The sequence below is a fragment of the Chanodichthys erythropterus genome, chromosome 22 (genome assembly GCF_024489055.1).
Source record: "Chanodichthys erythropterus isolate Z2021 chromosome 22, ASM2448905v1, whole genome shotgun sequence".
Classification (NCBI taxonomy): domain Eukaryota; kingdom Metazoa; phylum Chordata; class Actinopteri; order Cypriniformes; family Xenocyprididae; genus Chanodichthys; species Chanodichthys erythropterus.
The window spans coordinates 35,429,020-35,454,683 of NC_090242.1; the positions used below are offsets into that span (position 1 = coordinate 35,429,020).

The window sequence follows — 25,664 nt, forward strand, 5'->3', positions numbered from 1 at the left end:
TCTATCTATCTATCCGTCTGTCTGTCTGTCTGTCTGTCTGTCTGTCTGTCTGTCTGTCTATCTATCTATCTATCTATCTATCTATCTATCTATCTATCTATCTATCTGTCTGTCTGTCTGTCTGTCTGTCTATCCATTGATCCATCTATCTATCTAATATCCACAAAACTCACTCCACGCTTCTGATTTCACGATATATCCACGTTTTCGACGTTTAGATCTTCACAGGTGTGAACACATTAAATTCAGTAATGTCTCCTGCATCGGCTGCTGAATCAAGTGTTTAATTATTCAATCAGTCAATTAATGAATCACTCTTGCTTCCTTCAGAAAAGTTGGGAAATGTCCAGCTGTAGGTTGTGTGTGTCTGTGTGACTGCAGTCGTTCATCGAGTGTGATGTAGTTCACCAGTGTTTGTCTCTCTCACTTTTATTACTCATTTATGGCGTAATTATCAGGATATGTTTCTGAACTGGACTATATATTTTATTTTCCAGTGAGATCACTTCAGGGGCTGAATATGTATTGAAAAGGACATTTTTTATTAGCATAAGTCTATTAAAGGCTATTAAACAAGCTTATTCAAATCTGTGATTTTCTTTTATAACTCCTCTGAAGCCTTTGGGTAAATTGAAGCCTTTTTATTTCATTTAATGTAACGTCTCCAATGCCTGTTAGCGCTTCTGTACGTCGTCCAGATGACGGCTCAATACAGTGCTTCACTTCTGTTTGCTCAGACACACTTTGGCAAGAAATATCACGGTGCCGGTGCCCCGTTCCTCGAGCTCTGGAGGAAACAAAATAAAGCATTCAAATGGAGAAGTAAATCTTTTCAGACGTTTGCTGTGAGATTTTTCCAGGAGATGAACCTTATCATATCAAAGCACGGTCGAACTGCGTTTCGCCTTCTGTCACGAGTGTTTAACGCTGGTAATTGTTCTGACAGCGAGTCGATGCGCTCTTTCTGAAAAAGAGGTACAAACAACAGCTCTCGACCTGTGCGCTCGTCTCCGCACTTCATATATTCACGCTTACAGTTGTTCTACAGGCGCAATGCAAACACCAGCTTTCCCCTCATAAAGCCATGCAAATGTTGAGTTATCGCAGTTCCCGGCTAAGCCCTGTCGAACGTTCCCATTTGGCACGGATCCCTTTCTGTGTGTCTTTCTCATACGGTACAGATGTGAATTTTAAGACCATCTAAGCGCTCTTTTGCACAAAGTAAGATGGCGAGCTTTAGTGAGACGTTCCTTTGTTCATTGTTCGGCTAAATTGTCTTGTGATCTGTGATGTATTTTATTGTCGGGATTTCGGCGGCACAAGTAATCCCTACTGCCGCTTTGGTTTTGTGTTTTATTCCGCGTATAAATACAATGGAGAACACTGTTTCGCTTTTTAGACTTGACAAAAACGCACCGAAAGCCTTGTACGCCGCACGCGTCTTTATTGTGTGTCAGATATTGTGGAATCACGCAACAAATCCTTCGCAAAACAAAGAGGAACTAGAAAAACGCAGCTTTGTCTTTGTCTTGGTTTGCATGTTAAAACAAAAGACACAAGAAGTAGGAGACAAAAGAGAGCAGGCGAGGGAAGAAGCAACACTGCTGATGTTGATTATGAGATTTACTGAAGCAACGACACCAATACGAGAGTATCTGAAGCTCCTCCATCGCTGCTGTACGCTGCTTATTTGTGTTAGCCACTGCAAATGCTGTCACCAAGCCAAGGAGTGTGTGTGTGTGTGTGTGTGTGTGTGTGTGTGTGTGTGTGTGTGTGTGTGTGTGTGTGTGTGTGTGTGTGTGTGTGTGTGTGTGTGTGTGTGTGTGTGTGTGTGTGTGTGTGCTTTTGTTTATATTACATTGTGGGGACCAAATGTCCCCATGATGTAATATAAACCTGAGTTCACCTACATCGTGGGGACCAGCCAGCGGTCCCCACAATGTAAATGGGTTTATAAATCATATAGAATGAGTTTTTGTGAAAAAGTAAAAGTTTGCACAGTTTCCTGTGAGGGTTAGGTTTAGGGGTAGGGGCAGGGTAGGGGGATAGAATGTACAGTTTGTTCAGTGTAAAATGCATTGAAGTCTATGGAAAGTCCCCACAATTCACAAAAACAAACATGTGTGTGTGTGTGTGTGTGTGTGTGTGTGTGTATACAGTCAAAGCAAAATGTATTCAGACACCTTGAACATTTCATTCATTAATTCAGTTTATTCACTATAGTTTAAAAAATGGTAAATATGACAAGATCTCAGAGTTAAACTGTGTCAGAAAAAAATAATCTTAATTATGTCAGATAACACTTAAATAAAACATGGTCAGGTCAAAGTGTCTGAATAATTTTTGGTTCCAAATTTGTATCATTTTTACTGGTAGTCCACTGTATGAAGACTTTTTGGGTATAATATGTCACAGTTTACTTTATTTTTCTATCATCACTTACATAAATGAACTATAGTGCTGCACCCACTAGTAAACATATATCAAAAATATGTAAATAATTTTTGGTTTGACTGTATATAATATTTGCATTAAATATATATAAATATTTTATAAACAATATACATTCATATATTTATATTAATATAAATAATTGTATATATATATATATATATATATATATATATATATATATATATATATATTAAATGTAATATACAATATTTACATTAAATGTATATAAATTATATATATAAATATATATATATATATATATATATATATATATATATATATATATATATATATATATATACAAATATGTGTCAATTAATATAAATAAATGTATAAATACATTTTAATACATATATATTTTCATTAAATGTATATAAATATTATATAAACAATATACATTAATATATTTATATTAATATGAATAATTGTATATATAATGTAATATATACAATATTTACATTAAATATAAATAAATGTATAAATACATTTTAATGCATATATAATATTTGCATTAAATGTATATAAATATATATGAAAAACATACATTAATATATTTATTTTACTATAAGTAATTGTGTATATATATGAAATATTATATGTAATATTTACATTAAATTTATATAAATATATAAATATAATTATATCAATATAAATGTGTGTATATATATATATATATATATATATATATATATATATATATATATATATATATATATAATATGTGCATTTTATATATATATATATATACGTATAGACATAATTCATAACAATAATATATAAATAATTGTATATGAAATGTAATATATTTATTATATATAATATTTGCATTAAATTTAAATCACATATATATGTATTAAACCTATATTTATAAATACATTTTATATATATATATATATATATATTAAATGTATATAAATATTATATAAATAATATGCATTGATATTTCATTTTAATACAAATAATTGCATATGATATATATGCATTAAATTTACATAATAATATACATAAATATATTTCTATCAATTTAAATAAATTTATATATGATATATAAAAATATTTATAGTATAAATGTTACATTCTTTGTTTATTTTACAATGATCTTATTTACTTTATAAATGTAAGTATTTGTTAAGAAAAAATATATTCAATTAATTATTTAAATTAATATATATAAAGAAATGTATGTATAGATAGATAGATAGATAGATAGGTTATTTTTTTATATTAATATTGTGTTAATTACTTAAATTTAAGTGTTTGTTTGTTTGTTTGTTTGTTTATCACAGCTCCACAAATCTCAGTCCACAATCATGATTTCACAGGCGAGGGAACACTGCTGATGTTGATTATGAGATTTACAGATTTACAGACACACACCGACACCAATACGCGAGTATCTGAAGCTCTTCGATCGCTCCCGTACACCGTTCACTCGCGGGGTTTGGCACCGCAAACGCTGTCACCGAGCCAACAAAAAATCTGCAGTGTCTGCCGCATTTCAGCAGCGGAGGCTCCTCTCGAACAAACACACGCACGCAGATCCAGTTCCAACTTTTCCGCTTGTACATAATTGTTCAACTTTATAACTAATGCCAAAACTGCAATGGCGGCCGGGGTTAATTTTGCGCCGCGGCAGACGTGCCAAATTGCCAAATGTATTCAAAGCGACGCAACCCCTGAACGCCACCTCACGTCGCCGACAAACTCAGGTGCATTTCTCCGAGCGCCCGTGTGTGTTTGCCAAGCGCCTCCCCGTGATGTTTTAGGGTTTGGTGATTATATCGATCCGCGTACGGGGCGTTTAATGAGGGCTGTTTTGCACGGGGGTCTCTGCCTAGAACGCAATCAAGCGCTTTCAAAGGAACTTAGCGAGTGCACGGCTCCCCCGCCGGCACGCAGAATTTTAATGCGACAGTTCAGCTATCGATATCGAAACACAGGCCGCGCTAGCAGGGTCGTGCTGACGGCGACTCGCGGAGCCATGTGTAAAATTAATTTATGATGTGGCACAAAGAAGTTTCCGAAGGAGGACATTGTTTTTAGGGTGTTGTGCATGTGTGTGCGGGTTGTTTTTGACGCCAGCTCCCCGTGGATCCGTGCCGTCTCCTTCTGCACCTTTCAGACTTTGTCGGCACGCTGGCCTGGTGCCCACTGATGTCATGGAAACTGTTGTGTTAGTGCGAGTGATTCATGTCCGTACGGCCTCCCCCACATGCAACGGGCTTTTTTTAACCCTTCCCCCTCAAGGACCCTGTTTTAAATAATCATCCCTGGTTTGCGTTTCCACTCAGCCTCGTGGAACTCAAATGGACGTGATGACATGTTTAATTATTGAGGTTAGAGCAGGTTTCTGTTTAGACTGTGTCAGGAAAACATTTAGACTCCCACTCCGAGCACTTTCGTATCTGATGATAACCCGTGCGTTTGAACCGAACGAGTGTGTGTGGCGTTAAAGGGGTTTTGTGTAAGTTTTGGCTTTGAGACATGAAAAGCTCTTTGAGCGCTTCTTTAAAGATGAACTTGGCACGAGAACACAGTGGCACGTCCAACCCCCGAACCTCGACCTTGACCAATCAGGGCTCTCCCTCTCTCTCTCTCTCTCTCTCTCTCTCTGGTCGCCCGTGTGCCAGATTCACTTTCATAATTCTATCAGAGACGCCGCAGCACTCCGGCTCGTCTTCCAAACCGCTACCTTGTCTTTTTTTCCTCACCGAAACTATTTTAAGCCGATGAGCTGCTAAATGCGTTTTGGCTTTTTCACATTGGAAAAATGTGCTGCATGTCGGGAGCTCCTTCAACCCACTGCAGTCAGACATGAACAACATTTAAAATATAACACAGACCAGTTATATGTGTCTTACTTGTCTGAATGACCTATATATATACAGCTATGGAAAAAATTAAGAGACCACTCCAAGTTCAAAAATCAATGTTAAGTGGTCTCTTAATTTTTTCCATAGCTGTATATATACATTCAAGAAAATAAAACTAAATAAAACAACCTGATGCAAATGATATGGTGTAGAGCTCATAAGATTGTACTTTATTTAACATTTGACCTAGAGAAAGAAAAACACATTACATTTGTAATGTATACAAGAACATTTTCTTTCTAGTTAAAACTGGTTAGTTAGATGTGCTGATTATATATATTTTTTATCATATTGAAATTTTTAAATAAAATAGAATTATATATATATTTATTTTATTTTGTTTTTATATATTTGCATTATTTATATATATATATATATATATATATATATATTCATACATGATATAAAATATAATATATACATATAAAAATATATAAAATAGAATTAGAAAATGGAATACACACACACACACACACACATATATATACATATATAATAACAATTATACATACATACATATATGTATATGTGTGTGTGTGTGTGTATGCATGTATATGTATAAATCACACGATAATATAAAATATAATAACTTATATATGTTTATATAATTTAAATATATATAAAAAAGAATATATACATATGTGTGTGTGTGTGTGTGTGTGTGTATATATATATATATATATATATATATACATACAATAATAAAATGTATACATACATATACATAAATATATGTATGTATATGTATATATATATATATATATATATATATACACACACACACATTCATACACACAGATAATATAAAATATAATATATATAAATATAAAAAATATGTAAAATAGAATATATATATATATATATATATATATATATATATATATATATATATATAAAAACACACACACACACACACATACACTCGTAATATAATATATATATAATATAAATTACGCAATAATATAACATGCAATAATAATTTATGTGTGTGTGTATAATGAAAATATATATAAAATAGAATTAAAATGATATATATATATATATATATATGCATTCATACACATATGATATAAAATACAATATAATATATAAATAAATAAATATATAAAATAGAATTAGAAAACAGAATTATACTATAATATAATGTAATATAAATATAATATGTACTACAATATTGTGATTTTTTTTGTGTGAAATATTTTGTCATCATCTCTACTGTAACGTGTTGTTTAAGATACAGTTACTGATTTAACATCTGACATCTCTCATATAACTGAGTCTCCAGGAATATTTAGATTAGCTGTCAGACACTATTAGTTCGTGGAAAACCAGCCGAGACGATCAGCGGTTAGAAAAGCACAGAAATCGCTCTTTCTCACAGTAAATGTGAATGTTTTTGCACCTGCTCTCAGTGTCATATATGAGGCTTTATGCTTCTTACAGCTTCTCGCACAGTACGATTATAAGAAAAGACCTCACTTTATGTGCATCTGAAACTACTTCTGTTTTTAATTAGTTGTCTTCTGTCTGTTATGATGTTTTACTATTAGTAATTAGAGTCTTATGCAAGAATTATATTACATAATATCCCAATTATGTATTTATACACACACACACACACACACACACACACATATGTATATAATCATCTACAGAAGCATAGCTTATATACAGAATTTTTTTTTTTTTTAAATTTATTTAATTTATATTATGCTCTTTTGCACTTTGAGACTAATCATTTTCCTTCATTTTAGCCTTAATATGTATGATTTTCACACATCAAATACGTTTTGTGTTGTCAGCGCTCATTTTTGCAGTATTTGGGCTCATTTAAGCTGCTGGTGTTGCATGCGGCCCGTGGCTTTGGCTGCGTTTCAGACGCGTCTCTGACGGTTGCGTCTCGGCTGGGTTTCGCCGGGCCTGCGGTCGGGTTTATGTGCTGCGGAGGGTCGGAGATGAAGGGCGAACTCCATGCGTCTCCCCGGGGCGAGAGAAGCGTCCCTCCCGCCGCCCCGTGAGCGCGGACCACGCATCAAACAGGATTAGAACCAGAGGAAGCCCTGCCATGCTGGAGCCGTTCCATATTTGTTTTCCACGTCGGGATGGGTAGAGCAAAACATTGTGTAGCTTAATTTTCTCCAAAGAAATTGCCTGTCAAGAGACATCATTTCCAAATTATTGTTCATTATAAGCAGCCCTCAGCTGCCTGATAGTTCCGCCATCTCTTCCTACGGTTATCCGAACTACAGATCCGGATGCCTTCCTAAACCTAAATGAGTGGCTTTAACAGTTTCAAACCTCTAAAATGATTTGATTTGTGTGGTTGGTGGTTTTGTCTCTATGTTTTAAAAAGGTTTGTGTCTACCTTTAGATGTGGATTAAATATACTTTTATTCAAGCATTGATCGAAGGCAACATTTATAATGTTACAAATAAATGCTGAACTTTCTATTCGTCCGATAATCCTGAAAAATAAAATGCATCACAGTTTCCACAAAAATATGAACTGTTTTCAAGTTTCTTGAGCAGCAAATCATCATATTAGAATGATTTCTGAAGGATCATGATGATAATGATGCTGAAAATTCAGCTTTGATCACTGGATATAAATTACACTTTACTATATATTCACATAGAAAACAGATATTTTAGATTATAATAATATCTCACAATTTTTTATGTATTTTTGATCAAATAAATGTGGTCTTGGTAAGCAGAAGAGACTCAAAACTCTCACTATACGGTAGTATAGGTCTTGAGTTTGGGTTCCTTGCCACTGACGCCTTTGGCTTGCTTAGTCGGGGACACTTGACATTTGATATTCAACAGTGCTTTGATCTGCCTGCATTGACACTATTCTTTAAGAGCTGCTGTGCGGCCAAAAATTATGTACTAGTTATCACTGTAAAGCTGCTTTGATACAATCTACATTGTGAAAAGCGCTATATAAATAAAGGTGATTTGACTTGACCTTTGACCTTTATCCTCTTTTTAAGTCATTTTGGGTTTTATTTATGATTATATCAATTTAAAACAGGTAGTTTAGGTTGGGTTAGTACAAATGTGTGATTCTTGTAAAATACAAAATCAATGCATCATATTTACAGCGCTTCCCACAGGTTTGAAATATACTTGCGGTGGTAGCCGGGTGAAAAATCCTCCTATTTCCCACAGCACAAAAATGGCCTACTACATGTGACAAACAAATAATGTGTGATTTTTAACAGTATTTTTTTATTTAATTGAAATTAATTTTAATTACATGGCATATTACATTTAATTACATACTAATATTATGCATTATTATGCATTGTAAATTATGCAAAATTACAGCATTTAAATGGTTCACCTTTTCCTATGTTCTCCTTGCTATCATATAGTGTCTCTCTCAGTGAATGGGACACAGATTTAAAATTTATAAAATGAATAATATATGTGTCAAATAATGTTCTTAGTCTATTCTTCCTGGGGGGGAGACTACAATAATTTACAATTAATTAAATGGAAATCAAATTAAATACCATTTATTGTGTAACCAAAATACCAATAATGCCCAAAAGAAAAAGAAAAAACTTAGCGTGTGACTTTTAAGTCCGAAATACACTGGGACTCTTATTTTGAAATATATGTACTATTGCAGGCTGATCCTTCAAATTCTTACAATAGTCTAAAACATTTTATATAAAGGTCATAAAGTAGACTTTGTAAAATAATAGTTCATTAGCAATCGCTTGGCATAAATCTGCGCTTTTCATTGATTGAGAATCACTTTGAAGCAGTCTGAAGCGCTGTTGCACGAGCTTGTAGAACGCGCAACAGCGCCGCTTTGTGTCTTTGCCAAATATAGCGCCTTTGGGAATGTCAGCGGGAGTAAACAGTTCTGACGCACACATAACGAGCAGGTACGAAACGACTAGTTTATCGATCATGGATGGTTTCATTATCTTGTGCGGATATAAAAGTATAAGAGGATAAAAATAATAAAATACTTGGGCGGCCGTTATTATACATGGGCGGCCCGCCCAAGTAAAGTCTTATGTGTGGGAAGCACTGTATTTATCATTTATACGTTATTTATATATATATATATATATATATATATATATATATATATAACAAGCATAAGCTGCATTTGGAGTGTTTTTTAGTTTGTCAGAGATATAAATCGACTAAATTGATTATTACACATCAGATTGTGATTATTTCCCCCCTCAAAAGCAGTTTTTTCAGGCTGACAGAATCAGTGTTCAGCGTTTTATTGAAGGTTGTAGGTTTAGTTTGTGTGTGATGTGACGGAGCAGCTGTCTGATGTTCTCGTCCTGTCGATCGCATGCCGCTTTTTTGATGAACTGTTTCAGAAGGTTAAGCACATTTTTTTATCCTGTCTCTCTTCTCTCTTTGTCTCTCTTTCTGTCTTTCTCTCATCCCTGCCCCCCTGAACACTCTGGCACGGATGAATCTGGCATGTGTGTGTGAGAAAGACTGCTGATAACGGCCCGTTTCTGCCTTAATTCTACCTGCTTGATCTCGGTTTTGGCAGCGAGACGGTCTTGATCTCGCTGCTTTGTGTCGTAATGATCACTTCTGAATGCAAATCAATGTGTTTTTGCTGTTTGAGCTGTTTTGGTCGTGTGTTTTTGGCTCGGACGTGATAGATTGAATGTAATCTTCATTTTGTCAATGCGATTTATTAGCGTAATGAAACCCGAACCAGCAAAATATCTCACGTTTGTGCTTCTCAGCAGTTTTTCCCGAGGAAAACGTATGACGTTTGTGTTTCGCGTAACGTGTGCTAACGACAGCGATGATACGCAGCTGGTCCGGAGAAACTCTGGGAAACTCTGAATATAATCCATAATCTGCCGGCGTGGATGAGTCAGAGCGGGTTTGTCTTTGACTAGCTGATGATTATGAGCCAGTTATTATCCATAACAAAACCACTTATTCACGGGCCGCGTTCTCCCGTGTAATGAGGGGCTGTCATGCGTGTGCCGAAAACACCCTGTCAAAACCGCAGAGAAACTTCAGCGTGACTCAGAAATCAGCCTGTGCTAAAAGTCAAGAGATCAGAGCAAAACGATATTATTAGCCTTAAAATACCAGCGCAGAAACAAAGACATGAACTAATGAGGGAACATGAGAAACCAGCGGCAGATCTGTAGAGTTAAACGCCAGAGAAATGAACAAGAACCAAACAAATGTGTCTGTAAAATGTAAGGTCTTAGAAAGTGTGTCTTAATTATCAATATGTCTTGAATTTCAGGAATTGACGCCTAATGTGATTATTAAACTATAAAACATTCGGTTGACCTCTCAAAAACAAATAAAAATGTACTGATTAAAGTGTCATGAGGTTTGTTGCAGTTTTGCAGATTTTGGGCTGTTTTATTTCACACTGGAGGAAAGAAAACAAACTCTTAAAGTGCATATTGCATGTTGGAGATGAATATATAACCTTGTACGTACGAAAATATAAAAAGGTACTGCAGGATTTAAAAATGTTTTGCAGGACATAAGCGCACAAATTTAGTAGATAAAGTGACGGTCTCTGTAAAAAAAAAAAAAAAAAAAACGTTTTTTTTTTTCAACGTCGTGTCCGGGTGTGTCTCATACGTCCTGAAAAGTGAAGCTGCGGGCTCTTTGATCGCCCCCTGGAGGCTGGATGCAGTACAGGTCATAAGCCCCGCCCGCTCAATGCAGACGAATGAGACTTCAGTGAAAACATAAAAATAAATTCTGCTTCAAATAAAACTTTCTGAAAGATGGTTTTGGTCATTTAAGGTAGTTGTTATCACGCTGATATATATTCAATTGTTCGTTTTTGTGATGATTTAGATTTTAGCTAGTAATTTGATGCTATAAAAACGGGGCGTGTCGTCGTGATTCGCAGTTGATTGACAGCTTGTCTGAGGACTGTCCGTGCTTCGAGGGGAGATTGAAGATGTATTAACTAACTATTCATTTTCAATTTCTTTGTTATTTCACACCAACAAAATAAGTTGTTCAGCAGTAAACTGTACTAACCGACCTACAGGATCTGACGGATCACTGAACCTTTTTCTGTAACATTAAATGTGGGCGTTATAAGCTAATTAATAAATGTTATTAGTTAAGATAACACACCTAATGTTAACCATGTCGGGAAAAAGCAGGTGATCGTTATCTGGCAGTTACTTATTATTTTTATGGGTATAAAATAATAATTAGCAGGACAAAACTAATGATAGCTTACTCTAATTACAGCAATCGATCTCCTGTAACGTTAGTTGAACTTGATTTAAAATGGCAGGACCGTTTCTGAAGATTTAGAGTTGTTTCTAGTGGCATATTATATTGATTTTATCTACTGAATTTGCTGTTTCAAAAATATTATTGCTCTAGAAACAGAATAGTCTATTATTTTATCGGTAGAATTTTCAATTGTGTATAATTTTTAATCTATTGAAAATACATCAATGATGACGCAGTTGTCTGGGCGGAAGTTTGATATCGCGACTCCGCCTCCGGCTCCACTGACGATTCCTTCTGCGCATGCCCAGGCTCCAAACTTTTTTTTTTTTGACGTAATGCGTAACGTGTCAGTGCCCATTCATCGGCCCATTTTGGCTTCAATTCAGTACAATGGAAGGAAGCGGCGTCGTGTCGTCCATATTTTTTTACAGTCTATGGTCACGTCATTTTACGTCACGAGAGGGAGTCGTTCGCCGGGCTCTGTGTTGATATTCAGTGACAGCGGTCGTGAATCAATGTGTTTTCGGTAGTTTTTGTATTCTATTTACTGAACATATTAATATGTTTCAGCTAGTGTTGTCACGATACCAACTTCGATACGATACCTAACTTAAATATCACGATACCGATACTTATGATACTATGGCACAAACCTAAAACAGCAGGAAAAGTAAATAAATAACATATATGACAGAACTTCTTTCTTCAGCAGTGTGCAGCTGATAATTCTGGATTTGAGCTTCATTGCTGTGAAGTTAGAGTTAGATTCAATATAATTTTTAATGTTTATTATAATTTTCATACTCAATAAAATTGTAAATTATTTGCTGTTTTTTTAATACATGTAGGTGTTTTTGACAGTAAGATTATTGTAAAAATAAGATTACTATAAATACTTAGAGCAATGTTATTAAAGCATAAATTGGTTTTAAATAACCGTATATACCCTTCACATGTATTTTTAAATTCATTTTATTTTTGCAACCAGATATCACTTATTAAACTTAGACTCAATAATACACCTCAGGTCTGCGTGCACGAGTAAAATACATAAAAAACACTCATTTAATGTTTGAGAGCATAAACATAATGCTGGTATCAAATTCTTTGTACAAATCGGGATGTTTGACTGCAAGATGCTTCTGACTCCCTTCGCTTGAGTTATTTTGTAACATCTTTTGCAGACGGGATTTGTGGTGTCCGTGGGCTTGCCTTGACTGTCGGCAATGTAAGCAAAATAATGCCATATTAAAGTACTGGTACTAATAAAATGAAGAACCGGACCGTTTTTAAAAGCAGGGTATCGCGATATAATTCCCAGCGATCTTTGAATATTATTTTTGATTGAAATGCCCATCCCTGGTGCTATCGTCCGTGCCGGGGTGTGTTTTGTGCAGGTTAAGGGACGGGACTTCACTTCTGCATCTGCTTTGAAAACACGTTCACTTTAGACCGGAGGATTATCATCATCCCGGCGATATGATGGAGTTCATCATTGTAAAACTACTGTAAATGATGATATTAAAGGTGCAATATGTAAGATTTTTGCAGTAAAAAATCCAAAAACCACTAGGCCAGTGTTATATATTTTGTTCACTTGAGTACTTACAATATCCCAAATGTTTCCAACTATTTGTAAACATTAACTTTATTATTATTAAAACTTCTCTTAGTGTAATTTAAGTGTTTTTAGTCTTTACAAATCAGTTAATTTTATAGTAATGTAGTAACTGACTCCTATAGCATTAGTTGAGAGATTTTTTTCCTTGAGAAAATTTGCCATATCTGATATATATTCAAAATAATTGATTTTGAATTGAATTAGATCTGAATCACAAGCTTGTGAATCGAATCAAATCATAATTAAGTCTTATATTTAATTAAATGTTGCCTCATTTACATGGTGATATGGTTTAAAATTAATCTTTACCTTTATCGTCTTGCCTTTAAGTAACTGATATACATTAATTTTTTTTTGGTGCAGATCTTAAAGTTGGCATGAAACTTAAGTTGCACTGGTCTTTTCTTCTCTATTGCCATATATCTGAGTGAAACGCTTCTCAAACAAGAACAAATGTAGGGCGGGGCTTGATTTTGTCTGTGGGGAGTTGATTGGATGGTTGTGGTTTGTTATTGTTGGATCTCGTGTGAGTGACAGGTTGCCCCGCCCTCATCTTCAGAGAAAAGAGGAGATGTCGCTGCAAGAGGAAGTTATTCTGATTCAAGATTATGAGGAACATGTATTTAAAACAATAATGTGCATGGATAAATCGTTTATAAGCATTGCAATATTTCATAAAAAAAAAAAAGAATTTAATTTTGATTTCAAAAAGGTCTTAAATCTGGAACAAGCTAAAGAATAAAGTGAAGTAACAGCAAACACAAGACAGGAAGAGCGCGAGCATCTGTGCTCAATGTGTGTGTTTTTCCAGAGTGATGTTCCGTCTGTGGCATTCCTGTCCTATTCCAGCTCTCTTCCGGATTTCATTCCCACTTCCAGTTCCACGGTCCTGTGGATTAGCAGGATTTAGAAAGATGTTTTTCTGAATCCAGCGAAAGCTCAGGACTCAGGAGGAAACACGACCAGTGTTCTCGGAAACTGTTGAATGTCCCGAAGAACAAGACAGATTTATTTTTCCCTCCGTGTTTGTGTGAAATCATTCAGCGTCTGTAGGCAGTCATGTGTACAGTATTTACATGATCTTCAGACGATGTTCCTCATGTGTTCCGCTTCAGGATTCAGATGAATGCAGCAGGTTTTGTTGTGTGTTTGGACGCGGGTCATGCATGTGGTAGTGGTTGACCTCTTGTTTGACCTTTGAGGATTCGACGTGTTCTGGGACGCCACCTGGAAAATGTTCAGAGCAGAGCAGAGCAGAGTACAATGATTCCTGTGTTTATGTGTGTGTGTGTGTGTGAGAGAGAGATTTTAGAGTTATAATGATGACAGTACTGCATGTACTTTATTTTATTCTGTTGTTAACATGGTCATTTTTTGAGAGAAAGTGTACATTTTAGTGTAAATTTTGTGAGTTTATAGTAGTAAATGGCTTTGTTGTCTTTATTAGATGGGCTGTTGACACATAAAATGTCAAGAAAACACAACTGATGAGATTTTCATGTTAATTTATGATGATTTTAGAGTTATAATGACTGTGGGACGTACTTTATTTTACTTTATGGTAACCAGGGTCATTTTTATAGAGAGTAATTTATAGCGTTTGAAGTTTTACAGTAGTTTTGTTGTCTTTGTTGATTTTCATCTGAATTTATGATGATTTTAGAGTTATAGTGGATGATTGTAGTAGGGCCCTATTATTTAATCTATAATGTCACGGAATTTGTCAAATTTTTGATGAATGAATTAAAAGCAGGTCAGCACACTTAAATTAAATTGCGATATAGACTAGTGTCTGTGAATATTAAACCACAAAAAGACTATTAAACATGAATCCTGCATGTCTGTGTGCTTCTGAAATGAATGATGCGGAAGCGCAGTTTCATTTACCTCACACAAAATCGTGCGGGCGCACGCATGCTGAAGCACATGTTTTCGTCCTCTGTCGCCTCACTATCTGAACGCACAAATTCATCTCCAGAGCTGCTCTGAAAGTCACTTCATCAGCATTTAACCACTTTGTTTGAGAAAACTACCGTCATAAACACAGAGAAACTCAAAGCTCTAGGCAAACCGACAAAATAAAAGTTCGATTTAACCTTTCGCAGAAACATATTACTGTTGTACAGTAGAATTTAGATGAATTAATTTAATAATAAAGTATTAAAATATATTTTAAACAATAATCTCAGTGTTTCTTCCATGTTTTTATTTTAACAATAAAGCTCTGTTGTGCCGCACATTGTTTGACAAAAAAGTTTAATTTTATGATTAAAAGATAAATTAAATGGTATGCATTCATTTGATTGCCAGAAAAATTTAAATACACAACAGAACTTCTGAAGAAAAAAAAAAATCATAAAAATATATTTTTTAATTAATAAATATTGTTGTTTTTAAGAATTCAATGAATTAGACATGCTTTTTAATTATTAAAATGGAATTAAACCATTAAAATGGAGTCCAGAAAACAGAATTTGGTAAAAATAAAATTTGAGGGGAAAGAATAAAACGTTTATCATAGGGCCCTAAAAAAATGTTTGTTTGTTTTTTTTTTGTTAAGCTTTTATTAAATTTTTGGTAAATTGGACAAGATTTCAATAAATTACACATGCTTTTGATTACTAAAATTTAATTTAACCATTAAAATGGAGTCAAAAAATAAACAAAACGGAAAAAAACGTAATCCAGAAAAATTAACATGGAAAAAACAGAATTTGGGAAAAAATAAAATCGATTTCATAGGGCCTTATTGTAGGATGTTTTTTGTTTGGCATATTTTGAGAGAAAGTAGAAATTTTAGCATCTGAACATTTATTGTGCACTCTAAAAAAGCTGGTTTAAATATGGACAAACCCAGCGATTGGGCTGTTTTGACCCAGCGGTTGGACTAAATGTTTTCCCAACCTGCTGGGTAGTTTTATTTAAATCAACTATTGCTTAAAAATGACTGTATTGTTGCTTAAAATGAACCTAAAATATGTTGTAAATAAACATTTATCAATAGCTTTAAAGAATAATAAACAATAAACATTTATTCAATTGCTTATTAATAAATGTTCACCTTTTGATTATTATTGTTGCCTCTAGTAATTATGTGTCTGATTTTTAATTTACAAAATACTGGGTTCATTTTAAGCCAGACATACAGTCATTTTTAAACAATAGTTGGTTAAATAAAACTACCCAGCACGACAAACATTTAACCCAACCACTGGGTTTGTCCATTTTCAACCCAACTTGGGTTGTTTTTAACCCAGCATTGTTTAGTGTAGTGAATAGCTTTGTTGTCTAAATGGGCTTTTGACACATAAATCACGACTACTGAAATTGTCTTCATTTATGATGCTTTTAGAGTATTATAATGATGATAATATGTACTTTGTTTTACTCTATGCTTAATTCTTTTTAGTGTTTGCAGTAGTAAATAGCTGTTGTTTTTGTTGATTTTCATCTATAGTTTTACTGCATAGTCTCTGTGTTACATTTTTGTGATGCATAGCAAAGACTTGAAATAATGTTTGCACATTGAACAGCACTGTTGTCTTTATTAAAAAGGACGTATTTGGACGTTTATACAGCGTAGCAGACGGCTCAGGTTGGTCTGTCAGAAGGAGAACATGAGCAGGCTCCTGTAATTGGGCTCATTTGATTATGACTGGATGAGGTCACAAGACTTTAACAATATTTGCAGTGTGTGTGTGTTTGGCTGCGCTCCTGCCGTCCCAGTGCAGCTCAAGGCAGGGCGCATTCAAGCATGTTCTTCTATATAATTAACAGCCTGTAGACGAGTGTTTGTGAGACTTTGAGAAGGTCTTTATTCCGCTAATACCAGATTTCACATGCCCGCTTGCCTCTAAAGGAGCCCGAACCGCTCGTCGTCTACTTCCCTGGCGTTTCTTTGTTCTGGCAACATCAGTAAAACAAAACACAAGTCAAACATCTTCATTCTTTCATTTAACACAAACCAGAGCAGATTCTGTTCGTCAAAGGCGTCTGACTTCAACCTGCGGAAATAAATAGAGCTTGTGATGTTTGAAAGTCTTGAAAAGCGGCGATTGAAAGCGAGCCGTTTGTGAGCCTCACGCCAGCTGTCCGTGTGGGAATTCACGCGGCCGCCGCTGGCTTTTGCCGTCGTTTCGTCCCATTGTCGCTCATCCTTTTAAAGGACGTTATTAGAAGATGTTTATATTTAGATTGAGTTGAAGAGTAATGAATTCAGGTGCTAATGATCTGTCCTTCGTCTCTTTAAACAGGTAAAACGGAGCGAGCGTCGTACTCTTACGGACGAGACTCCAGCATTCACGGCTGTCAGGTAAGAAACCCTCAGTGAGGATTGCTCATTAACTGCTCAAGATGTCTCCTAAAGCAGAAAACACCCGAATGAGTCGCTGGTACGAGTCTGTTTGATTAGTTTATATTGAGTTTTGATTGCAGGTTTTGTATCTGAGCACAGTTTGAGATCTCTGATGAAACTCACATGTGAGACTTTTCTCAGGAGAATCATCTGACAAATTGGAAAACCTTGACATTTCATATGTAATATATTGATATGTGTGATTTCCAGGTCTTTAAAAGCCATAGAAATTAATGAAATCATAAAAAAATATACATTTTTGACTAGAAATATATGAGCACACTCTTTCCAAAATATTTTTAAAACCTTATCCAGTTGAATGACAAAAATGACTGGAAGAGTCTTCAATAAAAGTCTTAAAGGGTTAGTTTACCCAAAAATTTAATTTCTATCCTTAATTACTCACCCTCATGCCGTTCTACACCCGTAAGACCTTCATTCATCTTTGGAACACAAATTAAGATATTTTTGATGAAATCCGATGGCTCAGTGAGGCCTGCATAGCCAGCAATGACATTTCCTCTCTCAAGATCCATTAATGTACTAAAAACATATTTAAATCAGTTCATGTGAGTACAGTGGTTCAATATTAATATTATAAAGCGAAAAGAATATTTTTGGTGCGCCAAAAAAACAAAATAACGACTTATTTAGTGATGGCCGATTTCAAAACACTGCTTCAGGAAGCATCGGAGCGTTATGAATCAGTGTGTCGAATCATGATTCGTGTGTCAAACCGCCAAACGGCTGAAATCATGTGACTTTGGCGCTCCGAACGGCTGATTCGATACACTGATTCATTTGTGCTCCGAAGCTTCCTGAAGCAGTGTTTTGAAATCAACCATCACTAAATAAGTCGTTATTTAGTTTTTTTTGGCGGAACAAATATATTCTCGTGGCTTTATAATATTAATATTGAACCACTGTACTCACATGAACTGATTTAACACTCTGAGGTCTAAAAACGCGCCGGCGCGTTTTGCAGTTTTTTTTCACATTGCAGCAAAACAGACTTCAAATACTCCGTCATTTTTTGTCATAGAGACATAAGTAATATATCAATTGAAACTATAGAATGTCTTCTTTTATTTATATACACTCAAAGTAAAAACAAAATGTTGTGCTTTTTGTAAAATAAAGAAAACTAACATGATGCGTGATCTCTCCTCTCCCTCTGAACGAAATCCAATCTGATAATTCTCAGAAAATGAACTGTAACTTAGTGAATACTAATCGCAGAAAAATGACACTTATGTCTAAAAAAACGTTAAGATGTCAGGTTTTAAATCATGTAAGTCAAATCGAAAACAAACCTTCTGTGTTTATGTAATCTGTATGAAAAGAGAGCCATGTCAGAAGACTGTGATTCAGCTCATTATCCACTAATGTGGCCACGCCCACGGAGCCAGCGCTATTCAGACGCAAATTCAGTCAATACATGCATTCATCATCTCAATCGTGTATTTATTGTCTTGAAAAGTGTTTATCTGGATGTAAAAGTCATGGTTAGCGATCTCTAGAAGACATACAGTTAGTTCCTGTTTACTTTTCTTCTATGGATGAATTTTAGATGAGTTTTTGTTTCTTTAGCGCCCTCCTGCAGCTGTATGAATTGGAAACTCCATTCATGGAATAGCCTCTTCTTCTTTTAGATGAATTTGTGGACTAAAAATGCATAGAGCGCCCTCCGACTTCAAGGATGAATTGAAAACACCAGCGCTCATAGTAATGACAGTGAATATTAAATAAAAATAACTCCTCTGTATAGAAAATTGACATAAGCATATGAGAATCCAATATTTCTCCAAATGTGCATGCTTTTAAACTAAAAGTCTATATCTATATCTTTTTGCATCACAGAAATACATATTTTAAAGTATAATATAAAACCATTACTTTATATTGTAATAATATTTTTCTGTATGTTTCATATATCATAATGAGCTTGAGACATCACAGAAGGTTTTTTTTCACAGCCTACCTGACTGAAATGCCTCATTAATATGCAAGTCATTTCAGCTCATTACTATCCAATTCTTTTGTCTTCTCAGGTGAGAATGGCCCATTTTCAGTGGTGATTCACGCCTCCTCGCATACTGTGTTCCTTGGCAAAAAGTGTCTTACAAAAACTAAATCAATATATTGTTTTATATGAAGGAGTAGGCAGCATAATTTTTACATAATTCTGAAGCAAAAATTCTAGTCTACAACCTCCAATACCCAAAAGTGTTGTGAACACAGATTTACTATACTTTTTTTGGCCTTATTTCAGTGACTTAAGTTTTTTGTTTTTTCAATAACCACGCATAAATGTTATTCCTTCAAAAACACAAACATGTACATACATGTTCCTCACATATTATTGTAGCCTAGTTTGTGCTGAATACAGTGTAATGACACTTTTTCCATTAATATGTTTATGAAGAACTGAAAAAAGCACAAATGTCAGAGCATGTCAAAACTTCTCCAGGCCCCAAATCAGCCTCAGACTCCAGAGGGTTAAACATGTTTTTAGTACATTAATGGATCTTGAGAGAGGAAATGTCATTGCTCAGGCCTCACTGAGCCATCGGATTTCATCAAAAATATCTTAATTTGTGTTCTGAAGAAGAATGAAGGTCTTAACTGGTGTGGAACGGCATGAGGGTGAATAATAAATGACAGAATTTTAATTTTGGGTTAACTATCCCTTTGAATTTTTTAGGAGAAACTCTTGATTTTTTATTTTCCTAAGAGAGGAAAAGTTAGTAATGATCAATAGTAATTACAGCAGTCATTGTTGAGTTATTTCCGGTAGTTGTTCTGCATCTTTTTATGTGAAATAAATTTTAAACGTGATATTTCAAATGAATAGCAGCTGTTGGAGTTTCTGTAGTGGAATAAATAAATAAACAAGCGGTTTGTTTGCATTGCAGCCGGTACCGTTAGCAGATGGCCCTGTAGCACGCTTCTGCTAAAGCACATATATGAACGCATACAGCTCTGTGTGTGTGTGTGTGTGTGTGTGTGTGTGTGTGTGTGTGTGTGCGATCTCTCACCAGCCCATCGTGTTTATATTAAGAGACATATGGATGTTCAAACGGCAGATACAACATCAAGAATAGACCTGTTTCAATTTAACCACTCCATACTGTGATCATTTATAGTAGTTTGCTTTTTGGAGTCTACTTTTTAATTTTTGTGTTTTTCATCTTTAACTGAAGGCATTTTATTTACTTGCTTCAATATTGTAAAGGACTGCTTCACAAACGAGGGTCAATTCAACACAAAAGATGAACATGACGGCACATGCTAGTGGATGAGTTGAATCAACTCCACAGCAACTACATCAATTTATCCACTAACCATTCAGAAACGTCTAAAAGTTGTAACTTCTTCCTGAGTCTCTCCATCAGTGTCGACTCCGGTTTGAACAATGTAAGGCTGAACACTTTCCTCATTTTGGCTGCGTGAGATTCTCCAACTTTGTTGTTGTTGAGCTGTTAAAGCTCCGCCCTCTTCTGGAAAGGGGGAGGGAGCAGCAGCTCATTTGCATTTAAAGGGACACACACAAAAACGCCGTGTTTTTGCTCACACCCAAATAGGGGCAAATTTGACACGCGATAATAAGTGATCTGTGGGGGATTTTGAGCTGAAACTTCACACACACATTCTGGAGATTACATCCTGTGAAAGAGGCATTATAGGTCCCCTTTAGAACATTTATTACCAGACAGATGATATAACTAACATGTATAGTGCTGTATGGTAATTGTTCACACCTAAACCAGTTTTTGGGGTGATCTCAGCATCTCAGAGTGATTATTACATCTCCATGATGGTCCATAAGGATGTTCTGCAGTTTGTAGGTTGTTCTGGCTGAATATTTAATTCAAAAGTTGTCGGTTCTTCAAACAAACAGATCAATGTTCTGAAAGGCGTTTCAATCTTCAGACTTACACTGACTCTCACTTCTTGTGAGAAAGTGTTTTAACATCCAGAAAATGACACACTTCACATTGAAGTTAGAAGAATGGCAGCCATGGAAACGCGCCTAATTAATCCAGCATGCAAATGTGGTCTGAAGTGATGCGACTGGTGTTAACGTGAGTTTGTGGAAAGTTTTCTCACTCGCCGGGTTTGTGGGTCGCCAGCAGGGTCTTCAGAACTGCGAGCTCGCTCTCGAATTAATCTTTCCTGACAGTTTACAAGACAAACCCATCAGAGGAAGGCGGACCGTCGGGATGTGAGTGACAGAACGGTGTAACGCATCCGACAGCGTTTATGTCGCTTTAAAATCCTGTGTCGCTTGGAATTCTGGGAAGGGTGGGTGAATTCGCATGAGGAGGTCTTCACTTCATCTATCCTCTCGATATTGCTTTTAAAATCAGTTTTATTAGAACATATCTGCAAAAATCTCATATTTACTCTGAGCTGAATGTGAGCTGATGAACAGAACAGACCAGTTTCTCATACCTGACCGGATAGATCTGACCTTTGACCCCTGCGTGACCTTGAGGTGGTGCTCCAAACGGAAGCTCACTAGCTAGGGGAGATGTTTCCAGCGCTCTGGGTCATGACACACACACACTCACTCGCATTCAGACCAGAGCTAATCCTGAAACATCAGCCGCTGCCAAAAACAGGATTTAGACGTCACAGTGAAGAGTGTGTGTGTGTGTGTGTGTGTGTGTGTGTGTGTGTGTGTGTGTGTGTGTGTGTGTGTGTGTGTGTGTGTGTGTGTGTGTGTGTGTGTGTGTGTGTGTGTGTGTGATTTTAGGTTTAGTTAACAATAATAAGTTAACCTTGCTTTAAACACTTCCTCATCAATCATTAAATATGAAATAAAGTGGTGTTTAAAGCTGTCATTATTATTACTACTGCTGTTATTAGGGTTAATAATTAATTCTAAAAATCCCTAAAAATGACATCTATTTTAAAAATATACTTTAATATAATTCATTTTTTTTTTTTTTTTTTTTTATTATATTTTATTTATTTATTTATTTATTGTTTTATATTATTATTTTATTTTATTTCATTTATTTATTTATTTATTTTACCATTTATTTTATTTTTTTAGTTTTATTATTTTCATTTATTTATTTTTTTATTTTGTTTTATATTGTTATTTCATTTATTTTATTTTTAGTTTTTTACTATTTATTTTATTTTGTTATATTTTTATTTTATTTATTTATTTTTTGTTTTATTTTTTTTGTTATATTTTATTTTTGTTTTTGTTTTATTGTATTTATTTTTTTTTTGTTTTATATTATTTTATTTATTTTATTTTTTATGTTTTTACTATTTATTTTATTTTATTTTATTTTGCATCATTCAAAATTGAACTCATAATTCCTTTTAAATTCCAGTTCAATTTAACTGAAGTGAGGTTGCAAACAGAATGGAAAATTGCAAATTTATTTTAAATGTAAATTGACATTTGACTTGACATTGATATTCAACAGTGCTTTGATCTGCCTGCATTGACACTATTCTTTAAGAGCTGCTGTGCAGCCAAAATTATGTACCAGTTATCAATGTAAAGCTGCTTTGACACAATCTGCATTGTAAAAAGCGCTATATAAATAAAGGTGACTTGACTTGACATAAAGAAAGTGGAATTAAAAACTAATTTAAATGTAAAGAAATTCTGGTAACTTTTATTTTTAACTATAAATGCACACGACAAACTTTCAATGTTGGCATGATAAAGAACATTTTGATTAGGGATGTCCCGATCACGTTTTTTTGCCCTCGAGTCCGAGTCATTTGATTTTGAGTATCTGCCGATACCGAGTCCCGATCCGATACTTCTATAATACATGAAAAAGAATAAAGAAGAGCGAAAAAACAGATCCAGGAACAGTGCTTTTCAGGTTTTCAGGTATCTAACAGTCGTTTAAATGGATAAAGTAATCAAATATAAAATATCACTGCATATTATCTTTACTGTATAAAATAAATAAAGATTAATCATTATTGAAGTTACAAAAACTATTCAGTCAAGAGCAGTAATTGATTTCTTTGTTATTTGTTGTTTTATTTAACATTAAAAACAGGCAGCAGGAATAGTTTTTCTCCCTTTAAGACATGCACAATCCAGTACATATACTGTTCCACATGCGCTGTCTTTCTCGACTAATATACGTTCACTTAAGACATAACCGACTATGTTTGCTAGGATACTCGCTAGGACGGGCATTTTTAAATAATTTTTGTATGAATTTGTCCGCTGAAGCGCAAGACGTGAAAGAGAACTCAGTATTTGCGCACTGACTGGAATAAGCGTGTACGCGCTTCGGATGAGCGCACACAAATCTTCTCACCAGCGCGTGCGAGCTCTCTTTCGCGTCTTGTTCTTGAAGGTTTAAATCAGCAAGGCTTAAATGAGTTTAGTTTAAACACAGATAGCAACGTGTGCTGTTCAGGTCTCACCTGTATCAACACCCGGGTGATGACGGCGTAAATGACTGGACATGAGAGCAGACGGCACTCGCAGTCAACAGTTTACAAAGAGTGACTGTTTTGTCCACGCTTTCTGATTTTCGTTGTTGTAACGTTTTGCGCATCCATCGACTGAAACGTACATTCATTCGTACATTCAACGTTGCTATTTTAAACAAACCATACGGCACGGTTCGATTTTTTTTACCAAGAACCGTTGCACCCCTAATACATATATATCCGAGTCCTGATCGGGAGGTAATGTCCGATTCCGATTGAGTCTGAAACCACGTGATCGGGCCCGATTTCCGATCACATGATCGGATCTGGACATCCCTAATTTTGATAATATATTTTGACAGTCTTTATAGGCTTTCAGTAGACAGAATGCATTACTACACTTGAATTCCTCTTCCTGTCCAATTCATCTTCCTGTGGGTGTGGTCAATTCAATTCAGACTGAAAGTGAGCTAATTCGGCAGTGTTTCTCTTTTCACGCGTGATGGTAAGAAAGCACCTAGCAACCACCCACAGCACCATAGCAACTGCATAGCAACATACTAACATGCAACATTTTAACATTTGGAGCACGTTAGCAACCGCACAGCAAAATCTGGTTTATTAATCTAATGGTGGTAAAACTCTCTCTCTCACACAGACAGACGGAGGGTCTCAGCTGGTCATATGCTGTAATATAAGACGTAAAAATAATAACGCAAGAAATTATGTACAGAGTCAACATGAATTATTATTGTGTGGTGGTTTATTGTGTGTGTGGATGTAAGTGAGTTACAGTGTGAATATGAGTTAACAGCAACACAAATAAACATCTTACACACACACACAGGTTGGATCAGAAGGGTTTTATTGCATTGCAGAGATAAAGATGCTCACGGGTCACATGACAATGTCATTTATGCAGTCTGTGTGTTTGTGAGAGAAAGAGTACAGCTGCAGTTGAGTGGTGCTCTGATATGGAAACATCTGTGTGAGTGTGAGTGTGTGTGTGTGTGTGTGCGCGTGTGTGTGTGTCCGTTTCCTGTGCAGAGTCTCAGACTGTGATTGGGTTGCTGGTCAAGGCTACACACACACACACACACATTCCTAAAATGTTTCCACAGCAGACACATCTCAAACTCTCCCACACACAAAGGCATGAACACACACACACACACACACACACATCGGTGTTGACCAATCCGAAGATAAAATGAAATGCAGACACATTTTGATACGAAATGAAGTAATTAAAAACTAGTAAATAACTAAATAACTAAATTTTAAGTTAATATTTCATTAATTTAACAACACATTCACACGTTCACAGTTCTCTGATGTCCATTAGTCAACAAATAAAAATATTTAATCTTTTTTAATAAGTGCTTTGATTGCATTTATTCTAAATGTATTCATTTACTTTTTGCATTAATTTTTCATTATAAAATATTTGTAAAAAAAAAAAAATAGAATAATATACTTCAAAATTATTTATTTTAATTTTATTTTTAGGATTTCATTAATTATTTGCCTCTTATTAACTAATTTTCATTGTTTTTATTTTAAAACTAATTTCATTTTTTCATAATGCATTAGTTATTCGCTTCTCATCAACTCATTTTGATTGTTTTAATTTAATTTTAATTTGACATTTTTATGATTTCATTGTTTATTCACTTTGCATTTTGATTTGTTTTTATTGGAA

At 34.9% G+C, this 25,664-nt stretch overlaps 1 protein-coding gene across 6 annotated transcripts in view; it reads left to right on the plus strand.

Annotated features, from left to right (window-relative positions):
- LOC137012072 (transcription factor 4-like) overlaps positions 1-25,664 on the plus strand; it is a 184,629-nt gene that overhangs the window by 72,507 nt on the left and 86,458 nt on the right. For all 6 annotated transcript variants that reach the window (XM_067375079.1, XM_067375077.1, XM_067375078.1 and 3 more), the window contains one exon: positions 17,433-17,491. In XM_067375079.1, the coding sequence (XP_067231180.1) occupies positions 17,433-17,491 (59 nt within the window). The remainder of the gene's footprint in view (positions 1-17,432; positions 17,492-25,664) is intronic.